Source organism: Zalophus californianus, chromosome 8 (genome assembly GCF_009762305.2).
Source record: "Zalophus californianus isolate mZalCal1 chromosome 8, mZalCal1.pri.v2, whole genome shotgun sequence".
Taxonomy (NCBI): Eukaryota; Metazoa; Chordata; class Mammalia; order Carnivora; family Otariidae; genus Zalophus; species Zalophus californianus.
In genome coordinates, this window is record NC_045602.1 from 125,636,528 (window position 1) to 125,655,575 (window position 19,048).

The following is a 19,048-nucleotide window of genomic DNA, read 5'->3' on the forward strand; positions in this document are numbered from 1 at the left end:
TTCTGCATTTCTAACAAGCTCCCAGGTGATGCTGAAGGTGTATGTTCGGGAATTACACTTTGTTGTTTCGGTTTTTATTTTTTATTTTTTTTAAGATTTTATTTATTTATTTGACAGAGAGAGAGACACAGCGAGAAAGAGAGAGAGAGAGAGAACACAAGCAGGGGGAGTGGGAGAGGGAGAAGCAGGCTTTCCGCGGAGCAGGGAGCCCGATGTGGGGCTCGATCCCAGGAACCTGGGATCATGACCTGAGCTGAAGCCAGACGCTTAACGACTGAGCCACCCAGGCGCCCCTGTTTCGTTTTTTAAAATCATGAATTACACCAGCAAGGCGGTAGACAGTGTGGCCATTTTTCCTGGCCCTGATCACTGTGCTGGTTGTTAAAGGAGGTTACAGCCAGGTTCTGAAGGGCCTTGGGTGCCAGGCTAAGGAGTTCAGTCTTTTTTCTGGAGACACTAAGGGGCATGGAAACTTTCTGAGGCATGGTCAGGGAGAGCTGGCCAAGGAGAGGAATCTGAAGTGTGGGTGCTGGGGGGCTAGCGGAGTGAGCTAGTGCACTAGCAGGTGAGAAAGGGTAGGGCTGAAGCTCAAGCAGTAGCAGGGAGATGCAGAGGAAGGAGGAGAAAGCAGAGGCTGAATTGTGTCCCCGCCCTCCCATTCATATGTTGGAGTCCTAACTCCTAAGACCTCAGAATGTGGCTATACTTGCAGAAAGGGTCTTTAAAGAGGTAATTAAATTAAAACAAGGTCATTAGAGTGGATCCTAATCCAGTATGACTGATGTCGTGTCAGAAGAAGAAATTAGGACACACAGCTGCATAGAGAGGAGCCCATGTGGGGACCCAGGGAGAAGACAGCATCTACAAGCCAAAGAGAGAGGCCTTAGGAGTCACCAACCCTGTCAACACCTTGATCTTGAACTTCTAGCTTCCAAAGTTGTGAGAAAATAAATGTCTGTTGTGTAAGCCCCCCAGTCTGTGGTACCTTGTTATGGCAGCCCAAGTAGACAGGTACAGAGGGCATGGGTTTAAGAGGATTATACAGGTTGTCAACTGTTCGGATGACATGGGGGGGTACACTATAGGATTCTATACAGGTGGTGGGGAAATTGGGAAGACCAGGGAGGAGAAAGTGCTATGAATAGAACAGAAGCAGGCCGGTGAGCGAGGAGGGAGGAGCCCGGCTGGAGAGAAGTGCATCGGGACCTGGAGGCAGAGGAGGTACCACCAGGAGCTGCAGGAGGGGCTTCCAGGGGGCTTTAGGAAACCCGGCTGGTGGTGCTTGCAATCAAAGCCAGACCCTCAGGAGGTTGAAGGGAAGGAACAGAATGGTCCTTGTGTCAATAGGGGCCCTTGGCTGCAAGCAGTCAAAACTGGTCCGGGCTAACTTAAGCAAAAAGAAAAGTATCCAAAAGGATTCCGGAGGCTCCCAGCAGTGAGGTGAAGGCTCAAGACCAGACTAGGAAAGTAAGCGAGAGGCAAAGGAGGCTGGTCAGCTGTGAGCATAGCTGGAATCGTGCTGTGGGGACACCCGAGAGGGCTGGTGGGGCTGCTGGGCTCCCAGCACCACCTTCCACTTGCACCCATTAGATTCCTTCCCCGCCTCTCAAGATGCCTGGGAAAACTATTCCATTACTGAGTAACCGAATAAAGCCGTGGCTCCCATCACTGTGTAATCAGCTTATTAGTCCCATTATAAAGACGAGGAAACTGTGTGGTTCAGGGAGGGGAAGTGATTTATCCAAAGGCATAGAGTTCAAATCCAGGCCTGTGGGACTCCAGCACCAGCTCCTTCCACTGCACCAGCTGGTGCCTGGCGGCTTCTTCGAGGAGCCCGTGGTCGGAGCTGGGACAACCTTAGCAGTGGTCTCCAAGCCAGGCCCCTTCTGAAGCTGGGAAGGAATCTCACCTACCCCCCACCCCCCCCCATCTACTGCCGCTCCTCTTTCCCCACTGGAGAAATCCCGCATTGCCTCTCATCAGGAGCTGGGCTGGAACTGCTGGTTCTAGACCTCCGGAGGCCTCTTGCTGCATCCACGCTGAGCCTGTGAGCTGTCTTCCCTTCAGCCTGGCAACCCAGCTTCAGGTGTATCAAAGTCCCAGCGCTGCGTGAGGTTCAAACACATCTCAGCAGGCTTCCTGAATACATTAGTTTTATGCCCCCCCCCCACCCCCGCAACATGCCACAGGGTTGGGAGGTGGAGGAGGAGGGGGCCCTGGAACTCAATATGCCAATGTATGCAGATCACATCTAAATGAGGGTGTCCCAGGAATAATGGGAAAGAAAGGCAATCAGAGCAGGCCTGGGGCTCCACTGCTGTGCGGTACAGCCAGGAAACGGCTCTCCCGGGAGGGTGTCTTAGGCTCTGTTTCAGAGCGTGTTCTTTAAAGCAATGTCTCTGCAGCACAGGGGAAGGAAGAGCTGCGGAAATTGGTTCTGGATACTTCCTGGCAAAATGTTCTTGGTTGCTTCAGCCACGCTGGGGGTGGGCTGGGAGTGAGGGGGTAGAATCTCTGAGCCTCTCTCAGTCGCCACGGCCTGCGGGGACTATCTCCATCACTGATTTCTAAACCAGTGGAGCTTGCTAACGCCCAGTTCCGGGCCCCACTGATTACTGAATCCGAATCTCTTGAGAATTTTTTTTTTTTTTTTTTTTTTTTTTTAAGTCCGAGGCTTTGGGAAATACTGATGCATACCACGGGTTCTTAATCTAGAATGTCTCCCAGACTTCAGGGAACCTGTATAGGACTGTTCTCTTTAAAAAAACAAAACCAGGGGCACCTGGGTGGCTCAGTCGTTAAACATCTGCCTTCAGCTCAGGTCATAATCCCAGGGTCCTGGGACTGAGCCCCGCATCGGGCTCCCTGCTCGGCGGGAAGCCTGCTTCTCCCTCTCCCACTCCCTCTGCTTGTGTTCCCTCTCTTGCTGTGTCTCTCCCTGTCAAATAAATAAATAAATAAAATCTTAAAAAATAAATAAATAAAAATAAAAAAACAAAACAAAAAAAACCAACCCAATGCCCAGGCCACAACCCAGACCAATTAAGTCAGAATCTCTGGGGGAATGAAACCCAGGCATTGCTAGTCCAAGGTGAATCCCAGGAGACTCCAATGCGCAGCCTGATTTGAGAAGCACTCTCGAACAGGTATTCTGATAAGACCTTTGTTATACTTGTGCTCTCTTTTGGGCTGCGTTAAGCTCCAGGCCCTCCACCCAGTGTGCATGTTTCAGGAGCCTCCCCTGGGAAGCAGACTATACTCAGGGCTGGTGTTCAGCTGGTAAGCACCAGTTGTTAAAACACTCAAATCTTTCCTTACCTACCCATTGGTAACAGGTGCTGCTTTGAACCTTCTAAATGCCTCCTAGGACCAGGGAACCAGGCATGAAAGGGTTAATAATCATTACCCCCCCACCCCCCCGCAAAGAGGGGCCTCCTGAAGCTCCTTGGATGGAATCAGTCCGACTGGTGGGAGTCCTGGTTGTTAAATATTTGAAGTCATCCCTCATTATATTTCTGTGGTGAGGAGCATCAACTTTACAGTCAGAAAGACCTAGAGGCCTACCTAATTTTATTTATTTATTTATTTATTTATTTATGATTTTATTTATTTATTTTAGAAAGAGAGAGACAGAGTGCGAGTAGGGGGGAGGGGCAGAGGAAGAGACTCCCCAAGCGGACTCCCTGCTAAGCACGGAGCCCCAGGAGGGGCTGACCTCACAACTCTGAGATCATTCATGACCTGAGCCAAAATCCAGAATTGGATGCTTAACCCACTGAGCCACCCAGGCGCCCCTTTGAGCATGCATTTTAAAACAGAGAGTGCTGGGTCCCACCCAGAGGTGCTAAATCAGTAATTTTGAGGTTGGAGCAGTCGAGGATCCGCATTTCTAACAAATTCCGGGTGGTGCTGATGTTGCTGGTCCTGGGACTACCCTTGGAGAACTGCCCAACTAGAAAATGCATGAGATAGTGTGCCTGGCCAAGAGTAGGGGCTCAGCCCAGGTTTGGAAAAGGGGCAAAGAAGTCGCCAGTTATCCTGTGTGCAGTGTGGACTTCTCCCTCCCACTCCAGTCCCCAAGGTTCTCGATTCAGGCCAGCACTGACTGAATGTTTAACCTAGGATTAATGTTTGACCACTAACTGTTTAACCTGCGATTTCCAAGGATTGGGGCTTTCCCCAGCCCCCTCCCCATTGTGAACAGGACCAGATACAGACATTTAGGGGCTGCTATCCCTGAGAATATGGTGCCCTGCCCCCTATGTCATTCAAAGTAAAACAGCACTAAACCCTGAAATGACTATATAAGGAAATCCACCAAAGATCAGACTTTTCCCATGGTGGCTACTTTAAGGATTTTTTTCAAGTATCAAAATCAGTCTTTGTGGAGGGGAGGGATGAATAAGCAGAGTACAGAGGATTTTTAGGGCAGTGAAACTACTCAGTATGATAGCATAATGATGGATGCATGTCATTATGCGTCTGTCCAAACCCATGCAATGTACACCACCACCAAGGAACCCCTAATGTAAACTGTGGACTCTGGGCGATAGCAATGTGTCCAGGCAGGTTCACAGATTGTAACAAATGGACCACTCTGGTGGGGGGTGTTGATAATGGGGAGGCTGGTATGTGTGGGGGCAGAGGGTCTATGGGAATTCTCTGTGCTTTCTTCTCAATTTTGCTGTGAACCCACTAAAGCAGCTCTAAAAAAAAGAAAGTCTTGATCTAAATAAACAAACACACAAACTTTTAAATTTGGTGGCTGCACCTGCTTTGCTGGAATCCACACCTGGCTGGTGGGCAATGCGCTGTCAGGGCTGCTGGTCCCAGGCTCAGCCTCTTTCCCTCTCAGTTGGCACGACTCTCCCTCCACAGCTCCATCCCCTTTTGTAGACGCCAACCTCTCCAAACTCCCTTGGACTATCCTCTGCCCTGTCCAGCTACCTTCATCTTTTGATCCCCTTTTGATCCCCCCAATTTTTCCCCCTACAGAACCCAGTCAAATACTCCACACCTATTCCGTCTGTTGGTCTCTCCAGCTTGATTTCTGGGCACCCCACCCCACCCCCTGGCTGCTTCCCCCACTGACTTCCCTCTTGCCGGATCCAGTGACCTGATCTTAGCACGGGATTTGGAGTCAGAGGCTTGCGCAGGAGCGCTGTCACTCACCCGCTGTGTGACAGTGAACAGCTTGAAGCACTTCTCTGGGCCTTGGGTCTGTTGCCTTGAGAATGGGCTACAGTCTCTGCCTCCCCTGAAAGCTCAGCTTCAGATAAAATGTTAAGAAGTTCTGCCATTCGGTGCGGATCAGACGTGATAAGGTACGTGACCGCACTGGATAACGCGTTAAGTGGGTTGTGTGTTGACTATGGGGATGATTGGCCACTGGCATGGCTAGCCATACATGCCAAATGTGGTAGAAAGAACAGGGCACTGGTGTCAGGTCTAGGTGGAACCCCAGGTCTGCCCCTAGCTAGCTGTGTGGACTTGGGCAAACTCCCTGAGCCTCACAGATTCACAGCGAGAGAGGGAACACAGGCAGGGGGGAGTGGGAGAGGGAGAAGCAGGCTTCCCGCTGAGCTGGGAGTCCGATGTGGGGCTCGACCCCAGGACCCCGGGATCATGACCTGAGCCGAAGGCAGATGCTTAACCACTGAGCCACCCAGGCGCCCCGAGGATTGCGAATCCTAATTCGTAAAGGAGAGAGCATTAGAGTAATGGCATCAGGACAGCCAGCATTTTTTTTTTTTTTTTTTTTTTTGGTATGTGTACCTACTTGTGTGCTAAAAACTTGCAGTGTATAATATCATTTAATCTTCACCACAACCCTTTGAGTGAGGACTGTTCTCCCCCATTTTACAGACGAGGCCATGGAGGCACAGAGAGGCAAAGTGACTTGCCTAAGATCACACTGACAGATGTAGTCGGAACTGGAATTTGAACCCAGGAGTTCTGATTCCAAAGTCTCTACTATCTGGCTTCCTTTTGAAGGAGCTCAACAGAGATAAGTGGGAGGCAAGACATTATTACTAAGGCCTATAAGAGTCCACTGGTGATTGCCACCACCCTGGGGCCAGGGATGGTAGGTGTGTTTGTGGGTGGTGGCGGGGACTTGGGTGATGCTTTTCCCCGGGGCAGTGTCTTGCCGTATCCACACCTTTCTGCTTCATCACAGACACAAGTGTCTTTCCCATTTCCTGCCAGGGCATCTCAGACCTGGCTGCCCCTCCCGTCTCTGGCAGGTTGAGGAGGAACAGGCTTGGAATTCCCCATTCTACATAGTGGGGAGAGGTTCCTCACCTCGTGAGGCTGACCCCGGTTGGTCCGGGGGGCCTGGTGTTACTAACAGCAGCCTACAGGCTGTGTCATCTGGCTGGTGACTCAGGGCTCCAGGACCAGCCTCCTCCCCATCTTATGGGACCTCCACCTGGGGGAGGGATTTAGAGTCCCAGCTGTGCCTCTGGGTCAGGGTCAAGGGGTACCCACCTGGAGGAATATCCTGTTCTCCGCCCCCTCTCCCAATGCCTTGGCTAAACTTGCGGTGTTGGAAGGAGGGGTTGAGGGAAGTGGGGAAGGGGATGTGGTAACCAGAACCACTTCCTGCCATTGCTGTGTTGAAAGGGTGCTCTCCCAAGTTCCTCTTGATGCGGGGGTTGGGGAGCCAGGGGTAAAGGAGGAAGTTGGGAGGGGATGAGGAAAGGAGGGTTCTTGTTTGGATTGACTCCAGGAATGAAGCCAGGGGTTCCTGGCTGGGTGTCCTCTTTCTGCCCCCGAGTTGGTAAAAACAGCCAGCTGGCCTGACCCTGATGGCCATCGTAATTAAAATATCAGCAAGCACCTACTACCGTATGCCAGGCACTTTATATCCGTTAATTTGACCCTTACAACCCCATGAGGCAAGTAAGCACTATCATTACCCCTGTTTTTTACAGATGGGGAAACTGAGGCATGGGCAGGTTATGTCAGTTGCCCAGATCACACAGCAAGGTGGTGCCGGCACTGAGATCGGAACTTCAGTCGCTTGGTCCCACAGAGTGGGCTTAGAGCTACGGCTCCTTACTGTCCAACCCATGCTGTCCCTGGCTTGCTCTGTGACCAGAGAGAGGTAAATTCTCTACTCTGTGCCTCAGTTTCCTCATCTACATGGTGGGGGCAACTGGAGTAGGTTAGTACACTGCCCCCTTGTGATGTCTGTCTCTCTGGTAATTACTTTTTCATTCAGTTTCTCCCCTACTGGGCTCAGTTCCATTAGCACAATGACAAATGACAATCTTGGTGACTACTGCATTCTCGAATTCTTAGCACAATGTCTGGCCCATAAAAACTCCACACATGCTTGAGTATTTGAGGATCATCATCAACGGTTTGAGTATATGATAAATGTTTTGGACCCTTTATATACAAAAAAATCAACAAACATCAGTGGTTCTCAACTGGCGGTGATTCTGCCCCTCCCACCCAACCAGAGGACGTTTGGCAATGTTTGCCATTTCTGGTTGTCACAACTGGCAAGGGGGGGGGGTGCTCCTGGCACCTAATGGGGAGAGGCTGGGGATGCTACTAAACATCCTATGATGCACAGGACAGACCCTCAAAACAAAGAATTCATCTGGCGCCAAATGTCAATAGTGTTAAATTCGAGAAACATGACATACATACATAGGCACGACATATTTTGTACCTTTTTTTTAAAAGATTTTATTTATTTGACAGAGAGAGACACAGAGAGAGGGAACACAAGCAGGCGGTGTGGGTGAGGGAGAAGCAGGCTTCCTGTGGAGCAGGGAGCCCGATGAGGGGCTTGATCCCAGGACCCTGGGATCACGACCTGAGCCAAAGGCAGATGCTTAACGACTGAGCCACCCAGGCGCCCCTATTTTGTACCTTTGATGGCAAGTTGGGGGTGGTTTGTGGAGTCTCCTAAAGCTTGAGTCGGCCACCAGAGGGAGACCCCCTGGATGGGAGGGTCTCTTTATTTCCATCTCTAAAATGATATTGCTCGGGGCGCCTGGTGGTTCAGTTGGTTAAGTGTCTGCCTTCAGCTCAGGTCTTGATCCCAGGATCCTGGGATCTAGGCACCACCCCCTTGGGCTCCCTGCTCAGTGAGGAGCCTGCTTCTCTCTCTCTCTCCTTCTGCCCCTTCACCCCCCCATCCCTGCTCGTGCTCTCTCTCTCTCAAATAAATAAATAAATAAAATCTTTAAAAAAAATGATAATTGCTCAATGACCTCACATTCTCAAATCTGGAATATAGTTCCCCTGGTCCCCTGTTCTAGCCTCTGATTCCCCCAAAGGCCTGAGCCTGCTCTCTGTTCTTGGGCGGGCACAGGGTATCAGGGGAGAAGGTGCTGAGTTTTAAGTCTCTCCTCCCTGAGCTCCTTTCCCCCACCCCTCTGGTCATCTGACTTCCCTGTAAATGGTGATAAAGATGAAAGACTTCAGAGCCAGGCAGCCCTGGGCTTGAATCCTGCTTCTCTGAATTAACCTGCTGTGTGGTCATAGGCAAGTTCCTTAACTGCTCTGAGCCTCAAGATCCTCCTCTAAAAATAGGAGGGGTACTCATTAAATCTACCTCACAGGTGCTGGTGGGGATGAAATGAGATGCTTATAGGGAAGTTCTCACAGTACGCCACATGTAGTGAATCTCTAGAAATGCATGATTATTATGGCTCCGAGGTGAAGTGACTTGCCCAAGGCGACACAGCTGGGCAGGACTGAACACCAGAGCTGCATGACTCCAAAGCTGATGCTCATTGATTAGCGAACTCTAGAGCTTCAACTTTCCTATAAGGGAAGCGAAATGTCTTCATCTCAGAGATTCATTTATTAGATAAGCATAGAAAGTGCCCCGCAGGGGCACCCGGGTGGCTCTGTCTGTTAAGCATCTGCCTTTGGCTCAAGTCCTGGGATTGAGCAGAGCCTGTGTCAAGCTCTTCGCTCATCGAGGAGTCTGCTTGTCCCTCTCCCCCTTCCCCTGCTCATGCTTTTTCTCAGATAAATAAAGAAAATCTTAAAAAGAAAGAAAAAGAAAGTGCCTGGCACATAGTGAGCCCTTTAAATCCAACTTGTTGGGTTGTTATGTTGCCCTCCCCACGTGATGCCTCAGGGAAGGCAAACACAGACCCTTCCCCACGGGGCTGGTGGGGAAGAGGAGAGGGAGAAAGGCATACTGGTGAAAACTGGGGCTAGAGCTTGTGCTTGGTGGGGAAGGGGCTGGAGGACTGAACGGTCCCCCAAGATCACCCCCTCCCCCACTTTGCAGTTGAAGAGTCCCAAATTCAGAGAGATCGGAAGGCCTTTATTGTAGGTCATGCGGCAGATTAGAGCCCAAGACCCCAATCTCCTGATTCCAAATTGGAATCACAGTCTTGGGCCAGGTAATTAAAAGCGACCATGGCCATTATTGAGGACTTGCAACATACGCTGTAGTAAGCATTCTCTGTGTTTGATCTCATTTTATCCTCGCATCAGTTTAGGGACAAAGGGCCCTTTTTCACAGCTGAGGAAGCAGATTCAGAGTAGTAGGACATTAGCCTGAGGCCCTGAAGGAAGAGAGTGAAGCCTGTCGGGCTGGCTTCCAGATGCCATAAACTTCCCCCTTTACTATCCTGAAAGATTCAGACTGTGGAAGACAGGGGTTGCGATGGTGGAATTCCCCAATTCCCTGCCTAGCAGAGCCCACTCCTTCCGCCCCAAGGTGGGGCAGGGAGAGGAAGCTGCCAAGAAAGGCTTCCAGGGAGGAGAAAAGAGGACAGAGTCTAGCAGTGTGGGAAGGGGCCCATGGATGGGGTCTGACCAGGAAGGGGGATCACTGGTTTCAGGAAGACGCCTTGGGGAATCTTCCATCTCCCTCCCTTGGGCTGACCACTCTGGGCCCTTCGGTGGTGTTGAGCTCAGGGAGTCCAGCCTCCGCTCCCTCCCTTGCTTTCATTCAGTTCCCACAAGCTCTGCAGTTTGCAAAACCCAACCCTTCCCCTATGGGCCTGTGGTTTCCTGTGGGTCTGGGGTCCTGCCTCACTTGGCATTGGGAACTGTGGGTAGCGGGGAGAGGTGGAGGTGTGGTGTAAGCCCTTTCTTTGCCTTCTCATGCTGGGGCTGCCCCCTCCACCCCAACGCACCCCACCCCCTGAGTCAGCCCCCGCCTGCCAGGGATGGGCGGGGCTACTGATTCAGTTAATAGCGCCTTTTTAAAGCCCCCACAAGGACGGCTGTAGCTAGACACCACCACCCTCACCATGAGCCCCAGGCAGCCCCTGGTCCTGGTGCTCCTCATGCTGGGCTACTGCTCTGCAGCTCCCAGACCACACAAGCCCACCCTCGTGGTCTTCCCTGGAGACTTGAGAGCTAATCTCACTGATAAGCAGCTGGCTGAGGTAGGCTAATACCCCAGGCTGGAGTTGGGGAAGGCTGGCCAGGAGTCACAGGAAGGGCATGGGGCCTCAGAGGAGATACCTTGGGGCAAGTTGGGGGCGATGGGCATGTCTGGAGAATAGAGGTGTCCAGGATCAGGCCCTGGAGGTCCTGTGGAGGCTCGGGACAGTGACGGCCAGGAATGGCTAATAAGGGTTTCCGAGGTGGGCAATGGGACATGATGGGGGTGGTGATGCATCGGAGGGTTCTGGAGTGGGCAGGGGCTCGGGGTGGACAGGGGTAAATGCTAGGGGGCCCTGAGGGAGGCTCGGGCTAGGGGCATCCTGGGGTGGGAAAGAGCCAAGGATGTCTACAGGGAAGGGAGTTAATGGGTGGGCATTAGCCCTGGTATCCAGTGTACCAAGTCCTGGGTAGTTGCTAGTCCCTGAGTGCCTGGGCAGAGGGAACCCGGGCAGGGTAGGGCAGGGAAAGAGTCAGGGCTCTGGAATATATCTCTGCCGCTCCATCCACAGGAGTATCTGTTTCGCTATGGCTACAGTCATGTGGCCGAGATGAACGACGACAAGCAGTCCCTAGGTCGGGCGCTGCGGCTTCTCCAGAGGCGCCTGTCTCTGCCCGAGACTGGAGAGCTGGACAAAACCACCCTGGAGGCCATGCGGGCCCCGCGCTGCGGGGTCCCGGACCTGGGCAAGTTCCAGACCTTTGAGGGCGACCTCAAGTGGCACCACCACGACATCACTTACTGGTACGCTGGCCGGGCCCTGCGGAGGCGGAGGGGTGGAGCGGGAGGGCCAGACCCCGCCCGGGCGGCGATCTCGTCCTTAGACCAATCCCTGGATTCCAAATGTGCAGCCTGGGGCAAGTGGCTCCACCTCTGAGCCCCTGTTTCTCCTTCAGGAAAATGGGTCTCGCCCTCAATCTTGAGTCTTCCCTCTCGGACCATTGTGAGAGTCCCAAGAGAAAAAATGCGTCTGCAAGTGCTTTGTAGATGAAAGCGTGGAACGCAGGGAGGCTTGTGCTTGCTGAGGTCGCTGAGACACCGGGTGTCGCTACTGCCCCTGCTCCGGCCTCACTTCTGACCTCTCTCCTCCCGCTTTTGCCCTCCAGGATCCAAAACTACTCGGAAGACTTGCCGCGCGACGTGATCGACGACGCCTTTGCCCGCGCCTTCGCGCTCTGGAGCGCAGTGACGCCGCTCACCTTCACTCGCGTGTACGGCCCCGAAGCCGACATCGTCATTCAGTTTGGTGTTAGGGGTGAGAACGCCAAAAGGGGAAAGCCAGGAGGGTCTTGGACGGGGACAGCGGTGGGAGGACCATGGAGAGAAGAGAGCGGGCACTGGACCCGGCTTTGTCTCTCTTGTCCCCGTAGCTCTGGCCGCCGGTGGCCCTTATGCGCCCCCTCCTGCCCGACGCGGCACAGCGCGGGGACGCAAGGCTTGGACAGCTGCTTGTAGGCGGCATCTCAGCCCACACTCAGTGCAGCGCCCTTGGCAGCGCGCCATCTGCACAACTGTACTCGGCTAACTCCCTTCTTCTCCACCTGCTTCTTCAGAGCACGGAGATGGGTATCCCTTCGATGGGAAGGACGGGCTCCTGGCACACGCCTTTCCTCCGGGCCAGGGCATTCAGGGAGACGCCCACTTCGACGACGAAGAGTTGTGGTCTCTGGGCAAGGGCGTCGGTGAGATCCTGAGCCTCCCCGGACCCCATTCCCTTCTCTTGTCACACTCATCGCCAGCCACCCTGACCCTGTCCCCCTCCTCCTGCAGTGGTTCCGACCTACTTCGGAAACTCAGATGGCGCCCCCTGCCATTTCCCCTTCACTTTCGAGGGCCGCTCCTACTCCGCCTGCACCACGGACGGCCGCTCCGACGACATGGCCTGGTGCAGCACCACGGCCGACTATGACACCGACCGCCGGTTCGGCTTCTGCCCCAGCGAGAGTGAGTGCGGGGTCGCGGCGCGGGCCAGAGCCCTAGATTTTAATCCCGGCTCTGCCACTAGTGCTGTGCGGCCTGCAAGTCTCTCTCGTGCTCTCTGGGCCCAGTTTCTCATCTGTGAAATGGGGAGAGGAGGGAGGGAGTGCACAGATGGTGTGGGGGTCAATAAACTCACGGCGCCTTCGGGCCGTCGTGTGGGCCTCCCCAGGACTCCACACCCAGGACGGCAATGGGGACGGCAAGCCCTGCGTGTTTCCATTCACCTTTGAGGGTAAATCTTACTCCACCTGCACCACCGACGGTCGCTCGGACGGCTACCGCTGGTGCGCCACCACGGCCAACTTCGACCGGGACAAACTCTTTGGCTTCTGCCCGACCCGAGGTACCTCTGCCCCGCCTACCAGATTCAGCCCCGCCCCCTACTTCCGCATTGGTCCCCGAAACGTGGCTCCTCCACCCATCGGTTTGTCCTCTCCACGCTTCGTTGGGCCTCAGGATCGCCCGCGTCCCCATCCATGATCACAGCCCCTTCCCCTGAGGTCCACGTGCCGCCCCCCGCATCCCTGGGGTCTTGGCCTTTCAGCCCAGCCTGCTGCCTCTCCCTTAGTCTCCGGTCCCCAGGCCCCGTCCACCACCCTAGCCGGGTCTCAGCTGTGGCCCCAGCCTCCCCTAGGCTTTTAAAATAGGACACCAGGATTATCTAGCTCCCTGTGTGGCCCGCGCCGGGTCCCTTATTGATGACCCACCCACCTGGCTCACCCAAGGCTTCTCTATCTCTTCAGTCGACTCCACGGTGACCGGGGGCAACTCCGCAGGGGAGCCATGTGTCTTCCCCTTCATCTTCCTGGGCAAGGAGTACTCGACCTGCACCAGAGAGGGCCGCGGAGATGGGCACCTCTGGTGCGCCACCACCTCGAACTTTGACAGAGACAAGAAGTGGGCTTCTGCCCGGACCAAGGTGAGCAGGGATCCAAGGTTGGGGGCAGCGGTGTTGGGGGAGGGATGGCCAGGGCTGGGAGGTCGGCCCAGGACTCACATCTCAGGGTCTTCTTTCCTCCAGGTTACAGCCTGTTCCTTGTGGCCGCCCATGAGTTCGGCCACGCACTGGGTTTAGATCACTCATTGGTGCCGGAAGCACTCATGTACCCCATGTACAGCTTCACCGAGGGGCCCCCCCTGCATGAGGATGATGTGAAGGGCATCCAGTATCTGTACGGTGAGGTTTGGGGCAGGGATGGAGGGAAGAGATGGAGGGAAGGGCTGGGCTTTGTCGCTGTATGGAGAATGGGGAAATATGGGGGGTGGGGAGTGGGGACCTCAACATTTACCTGTGGGAAAGCCTGGGGCCAGTGGGTCCAATTGCTGCCTGGTCAGTGCTCGGAGATGGGGACAAAGAGCCCAGACTCTAGACTGAGACAGACATGGGTTCAAAAGCCAGTCCAGCCACTCCCTGGCTAGGTGACCATGTATGTTACTTCACACCTCAACCTTCTCACCTGTGAAATGGGGCTAATAATGGTACCTGCCTCATAGAGTTGTTAGGAGGTTTAAAAGAATTAGAATAATGCCTGACATATAGTAGGCACCATATAAGTATTTAATATTTTATTGTTATTACTTATGATCATTAGTATTATTCTCTCATTTAAAAAATGGAGATATTAAAGAATCCACTTTTTTTTTAAGTCAAATGAGCTAATGTGATTTTATAAAGCTCTTAGCATTAACTGCGTGCCCAAAACACACTTCTTTCCCACTAGCCTGGGGGGGGGGTGGCAGAGGGAGAGCCCCAGCATGTCTTGTGTTCATAGGGCCCAGTCAGGGCCTGACACAGCCCAGGACTGGACAGACATAACTGGAATGAAAGGTGAATGTATGGGGAAAAATCAGCCTGTCAGTGACTGGGGGAAGGCAGGTCCGACACCTAAAGTGAGAAGAGGGAGCACCAGGGGCCTCATTCATGGGGTTTTGGGGGGCATATAGTCCACCAGCGCAGATGTGTGCAGGAATAGAGGATATCTCATCCGCTGTGTCTTTTTAGGTCCTCGCCCTGACCCCGAACCACAGCCTCCAACTGCCCAGCCCACCGCTCCACCAACCGGCTGCCCTACGGGACCTCCCACTACCCGCTCCTCAGAGCGCCCCACTGCTGGCCCCACAGGCCCCCCTGCAGCTGGCCCCACGGGTCCCCCCACTGCTGGCCCTTCTGAGGCCACTACAGTGTCTTTCAACCCAGCAGAGGATATATGCAAAGTGAACTTCTTCGACGCCATCGCGGGGATCGGGAACCGGCTGCATTTCTTCAAAGATGGGTAAAGGGGCAGGGATGTGTATGTAGCTGGGGAGGGGACTTGGAGGAGGGACCTGCCTGCCCCTCTCCGCCCGCTGGCCTTCGGTTCAAAGTTCAGTGCCCCCTTGGTCCCTTTTCTCATTCCCAGGAAGTACTGGCGATTCTCTGAGGGCAAGGGGCGCCAGGTGCAGGGTCCCTTCCTTATCACTGACTCGTGGCCGGCGCTGCCCCACAAGCTGGACTCCGCCTTTGAGGACCCGCTCACCAAGAAGATTTTCTTCTTCTCTGGTTAGTTTCCTCCTTTTTCCTCCCCCCGCCCCCGCCATCCACATCCTCGCCAATCTAGGAACACCGAGAGACCCGGTGTAATCCGTGATACATTTTCCGCGGATTAGGAAAAGGCGCCCCCTTCTGGTGGGTGCAGTTTAGCTGATCTCCACCGTTCCCTTGCACCGTCCTATGGAGCGGTTCTACTCCGTGGCCACCGAGACTGCGGGCACGTCGGGCGCAGAAAGGCCTCGCTGGGTTCTTCCTCTTGACATTCAAAGACAATGTGTGTCCACTCCCTGCCCCCAGACCGATGCGGCTTTTCTCCCCTGCAGGGCGCCAAGTGTGGGTGTACACAGGCGCGTCGGTGCTAGGCCCCAGGCGTCTGGACAAGCTGGGCCTGGGACCAGAGGTGGCCCAAGTCACTGGGGCCCTCCCGCAAGGCAGGGGTAAGGTGCTCCTGTTCAGCGGGCAGCGTTTCTGGAGGTGAGAGTCACGGCGACTGCCGGCAGGGGGACCCCGGGCGCCATCCGCCTGCCCTCCAGCCCAGCACCTGTCTCTTCACCACTTCCTGCAGGTTCGACGTGAAGACGCAGACCGTTGATCCTAAAACCCCCAGCTCGGTGGAGCAGCTGTTCTCCGGGGTGCCCCTGAACTCGGACAACGTCTTCCAGTACCAAGGTAAGGGCTGCAGATCGGGGTGCCGCTGTTCCCACCTAATCGGCCTCAGATGATTGGTCAAATTCTGAGGGAGAAAAAACAAGTCTCCTCCAGATTGAGGCAAATGCCCCAGCACAGATGAAGTTTCCTGTAGAGGCAGCGACCTTTCCCAGATCATAAAAGGACACAAGACAACAACCAGAACTAGAATCCAGATTTCCTGCCTCCCCGGGAAGCTCTTTGCTCCCACAGTACGGGACACATGTTTTGCATGGAGGCTCATTCCTTTATTAGACAATATTTATCAAGTGCCTGTAACATGCCAGGCACTGTGCTAACATGGGAGATAGTGATAAAAAAAAAAAAAAAGACAATCCATAACTGTGTCTTTGGGCAAGTCACTGCTGCTCACGGAGCCTCAGTTTCCCCATCTGTTAAAATGGGGATGATAGCTGGAGTTATACTAAACTTTCTCTTCCTCCCCACTCACATGCAATCAACTGACAAGTTCTGGTGACTCTACTACCAAAATATTCACTTTTCACCATCTCCTTTGCAAATACCCTGGTCCAAGCCATACTGGTTGTTCAATACCATGAAGATAACTCTCTGCAGTAGGGAGTGGTTAGGAATGGAGGGCCATGGTCTTGCAGGGGACTCCAGACCCATTCCAAGGTCCAAGAAACTACTGGGACCCCTGGGTGGTACTGTCTGCCTTCGGCTCAGGTCATGATCCCAGGTCCTGGGATTGAGCCCTGCATCGGGCTCCTTGCTCAGCGGGGAGCCTGCCTCTCCCTCTGCCCACTGCTCCCCCTGCTTGTGTTCTCTCTTTTTGATAAATAAATAATCAAATAAAATCTTAAAAGAGAGAAACTTCCGGGGTCTGATCTGCTCCTCTTACCCTCCCAGCACTCCTGTCCATCCCTCTGCTCCAGATCACGCATCACCCGCATGGCCTCTGGCTGCTCTTTGAACACATCAAGGTCACTCCTAGCTTCGGGCCTCCACGCCAGTTGTTCTCTCTGCCTGGAAGCTTCGGCAGACTGTGTGGGGGCTGCCTCCCTTTTATCCTTCGGCTCTCAGTGCTTAGGCTGCTTTTTCAAAGAGACCTTCTCTGGCCCTCATGAGTTATTCACCTACTTGCTTTTATTTCCTTCATAGCTTCCTTCATTGTCACAGTCTCATTTATTTACATGTTTGCTTGTTAATCGTCTCTCTTACCCCACGGGAGTGTGAGCAGCCGCAGAACTGAGACCGTGCCTGCATTTTTGTCTTTGCTGTATCCCCCCGGTGCCTCTAACGGTGCTGAGCACTATAAATATTTGATGAAATGAATGACTGAAATGAATGAATGTCGAATGAATTGTTCTGAGCACCTACTGTGTGCCAGGCCCGGTGCCAGGGCTTCGGACATTGAGGTTTCCTGCCCTCCGACATCTCTGTGGGGGAGGAGATGGAGGTGTCCTTTAAAAAGCTTGGAAAGATCTAGAACGGCCAAGAGGGACCATGGCAAAGATCTTGCTCCTGTTTCTGTATGTGTCTGTGGGAGGGTTGGAATCACCTCTCTCGTACTTGCCTTCCCCCTGCAGGGAAAGCCCACTTCTGCCAGGACCGTTTCTACTGGCGTGTGAATTCTCGGAACGAGGTGAACCAGGTGGATGAAGTGGGCTACGTGACCTTTGACTTACTGCAGTGCCCCGAGGATTAGGGCTTCCCATCCTGCTTCGGCACTGCAGAGTGGATCCTAGGGGGACCATCCCAATGGGGAAGGAGCCAGTTTGCCGGATACAAACTGGTGGGTTTGTTCTGGAGGACAAGGAAGAGTTGAGGTGGGCTGGGCCCCTCTCTTTCCACCTTTCTTTTTTGCTGGAATGTTTTTAATAAACTTGAATTCTTTAACCTTGAGGAGATTTCTTTGTGTATGTATGTATGCATGCACGCATGTATGTAATTGATAGAGTGCTTACTATGTGCCAGGTAGTGTCCTAAGCACTTCATAAATATTAACGTTCATTCTTCCTATTAGGAAGATATAATGTGATGACTTCTATTTTACAGCTGGGGAAATGGCCAACATATTATTCATTCATCAAACATTTATTGAGCTCCTGCGTGGAGCCAGGCCTTGTGCTGGGTGCTGGGTGCCGGGGAAGGAGAGATGAATCGGATTATGTTTCTGTCCTCAAGGACCTCTCGGGGTCCTCCAACTTTAGGTACACGAGTGCCCTCAGAACTTTGCTTAAAATGCAGACTCCAGGCTCAGTCCCCAAAGAGTCCTGCTCAGTTACCAGGGTGATTCTTTGTCTGGTGGGGATGGGAATCACACTTGGAGAGTGTGCAGCGTGTGGCCCTTTATTCTAGAATAACGGTGTGTATATGTGATTCTGTATGTTGTGGTTGAAGTCAGGGAACATTTCTCAGCCAAGATGACATCTGAACTTGAACTGAATATGGAAAGATGAGCAAGAGTTTCCTTAGAGGGTAATTTACTAGAAACCGTTAAACCTAAAAATGTGTCTATGCCATCTCTCACATACATGCGCACAAAACAACGGATGGAGGGACACTGCAGTATGGCTTGTAGAGTGAGAAATGGCAACATCCTAAGTGTACAGAGGTCAGGCAGTGGATAAATAAAATATGGATTATATACATGATGATAACAGCGGCCCTTAGTCCAACACAGATTCTATGCCATGCGCTTTACGCGTGTTAACACCGCTAATCCTTAAAACAACCCCATGAGCAGGAACTGCTCTTACCTTATGGGTATTACTGCCATCCCCCCTCCCCCCGTTTTACAGATGAGGTACTGAGGCACAGAGAATTAAACAGCTCAGCAGAAGTCCCATAGCTGGTGACTGGTGGCAGTGGGATTTGACTGCGGGCTCTTGGGGCAAAGCCTGGGAGAAGGGAAAAAGCAGGGGGGCATTTGGGGGAATAAGAAATGGCTCCAAACTCTAGTGTGTGACTTTAGGAGGCAGATGGCAGCGGAGCAGAGAGGATTCTGGAATGGTTTGAGGGGAATGGTGGTCTGGACTAGATGAGACAAGGTCTGAATGCCAGGCTGAGGAGCATGGACGTGACCCCACAGGAGAGCAGAGGGACTTGACTGGAGGGTTGGGGCAGGTGAGCGGAGCTGATGGGCATGTTCAGATTTGATTGCCTTCTGGACTCAGGCCCAAGTGGGAGTTTGAGGGACTCAGAGAACTTCCTCCTGAGCTTCCTTTGGGTGGATTCAAACCCACCTCATCCATTTCTTACTGAGGAATGACCCACACCCAGGGGCATGCCCCCATTCCTTAACAGGGCTTATTTAAAGCCCCTCTGAACCTCTGTCTCTCTCTAGATACTGTTCCATCTCTCTACCTCTCACTCCACCCACAGTAAAACTTCTCCAAAGGATAGTCTCCAACTCACGGTCTCCACTTCTTCAATTTCCATTCTCTCTGCTACCACTTTCAGCCTGACTCCCACCCCACCACACCGCCGAAATCATTCTTTTCTGAGCCACC

At 53.2% G+C, this 19,048-nt stretch overlaps 1 protein-coding gene across 1 annotated transcript; it reads left to right on the top strand.

The window, feature by feature from the left end:
- Window positions 1–10,088: 10,088 nt before the first annotated feature.
- Window positions 10,089–17,438, top strand: MMP9 (matrix metallopeptidase 9). The gene is given in 14 exon segments (XM_027621995.2): window positions 10,089–10,376; window positions 10,887–11,119; window positions 11,482–11,630; window positions 11,929–12,057; window positions 12,146–12,319; window positions 12,525–12,698; window positions 13,099–13,254; window positions 13,257–13,274; window positions 13,377–13,532; window positions 14,358–14,628; window positions 14,755–14,894; window positions 15,209–15,359; window positions 15,451–15,554; window positions 17,123–17,438. Coding segments are annotated over 14 exon segments (2,112 nt in total). The 5' UTR covers window positions 10,089–10,238; the 3' UTR covers window positions 17,242–17,438.
- Window positions 17,439–19,048: the final 1,610 nt, after the last annotated feature.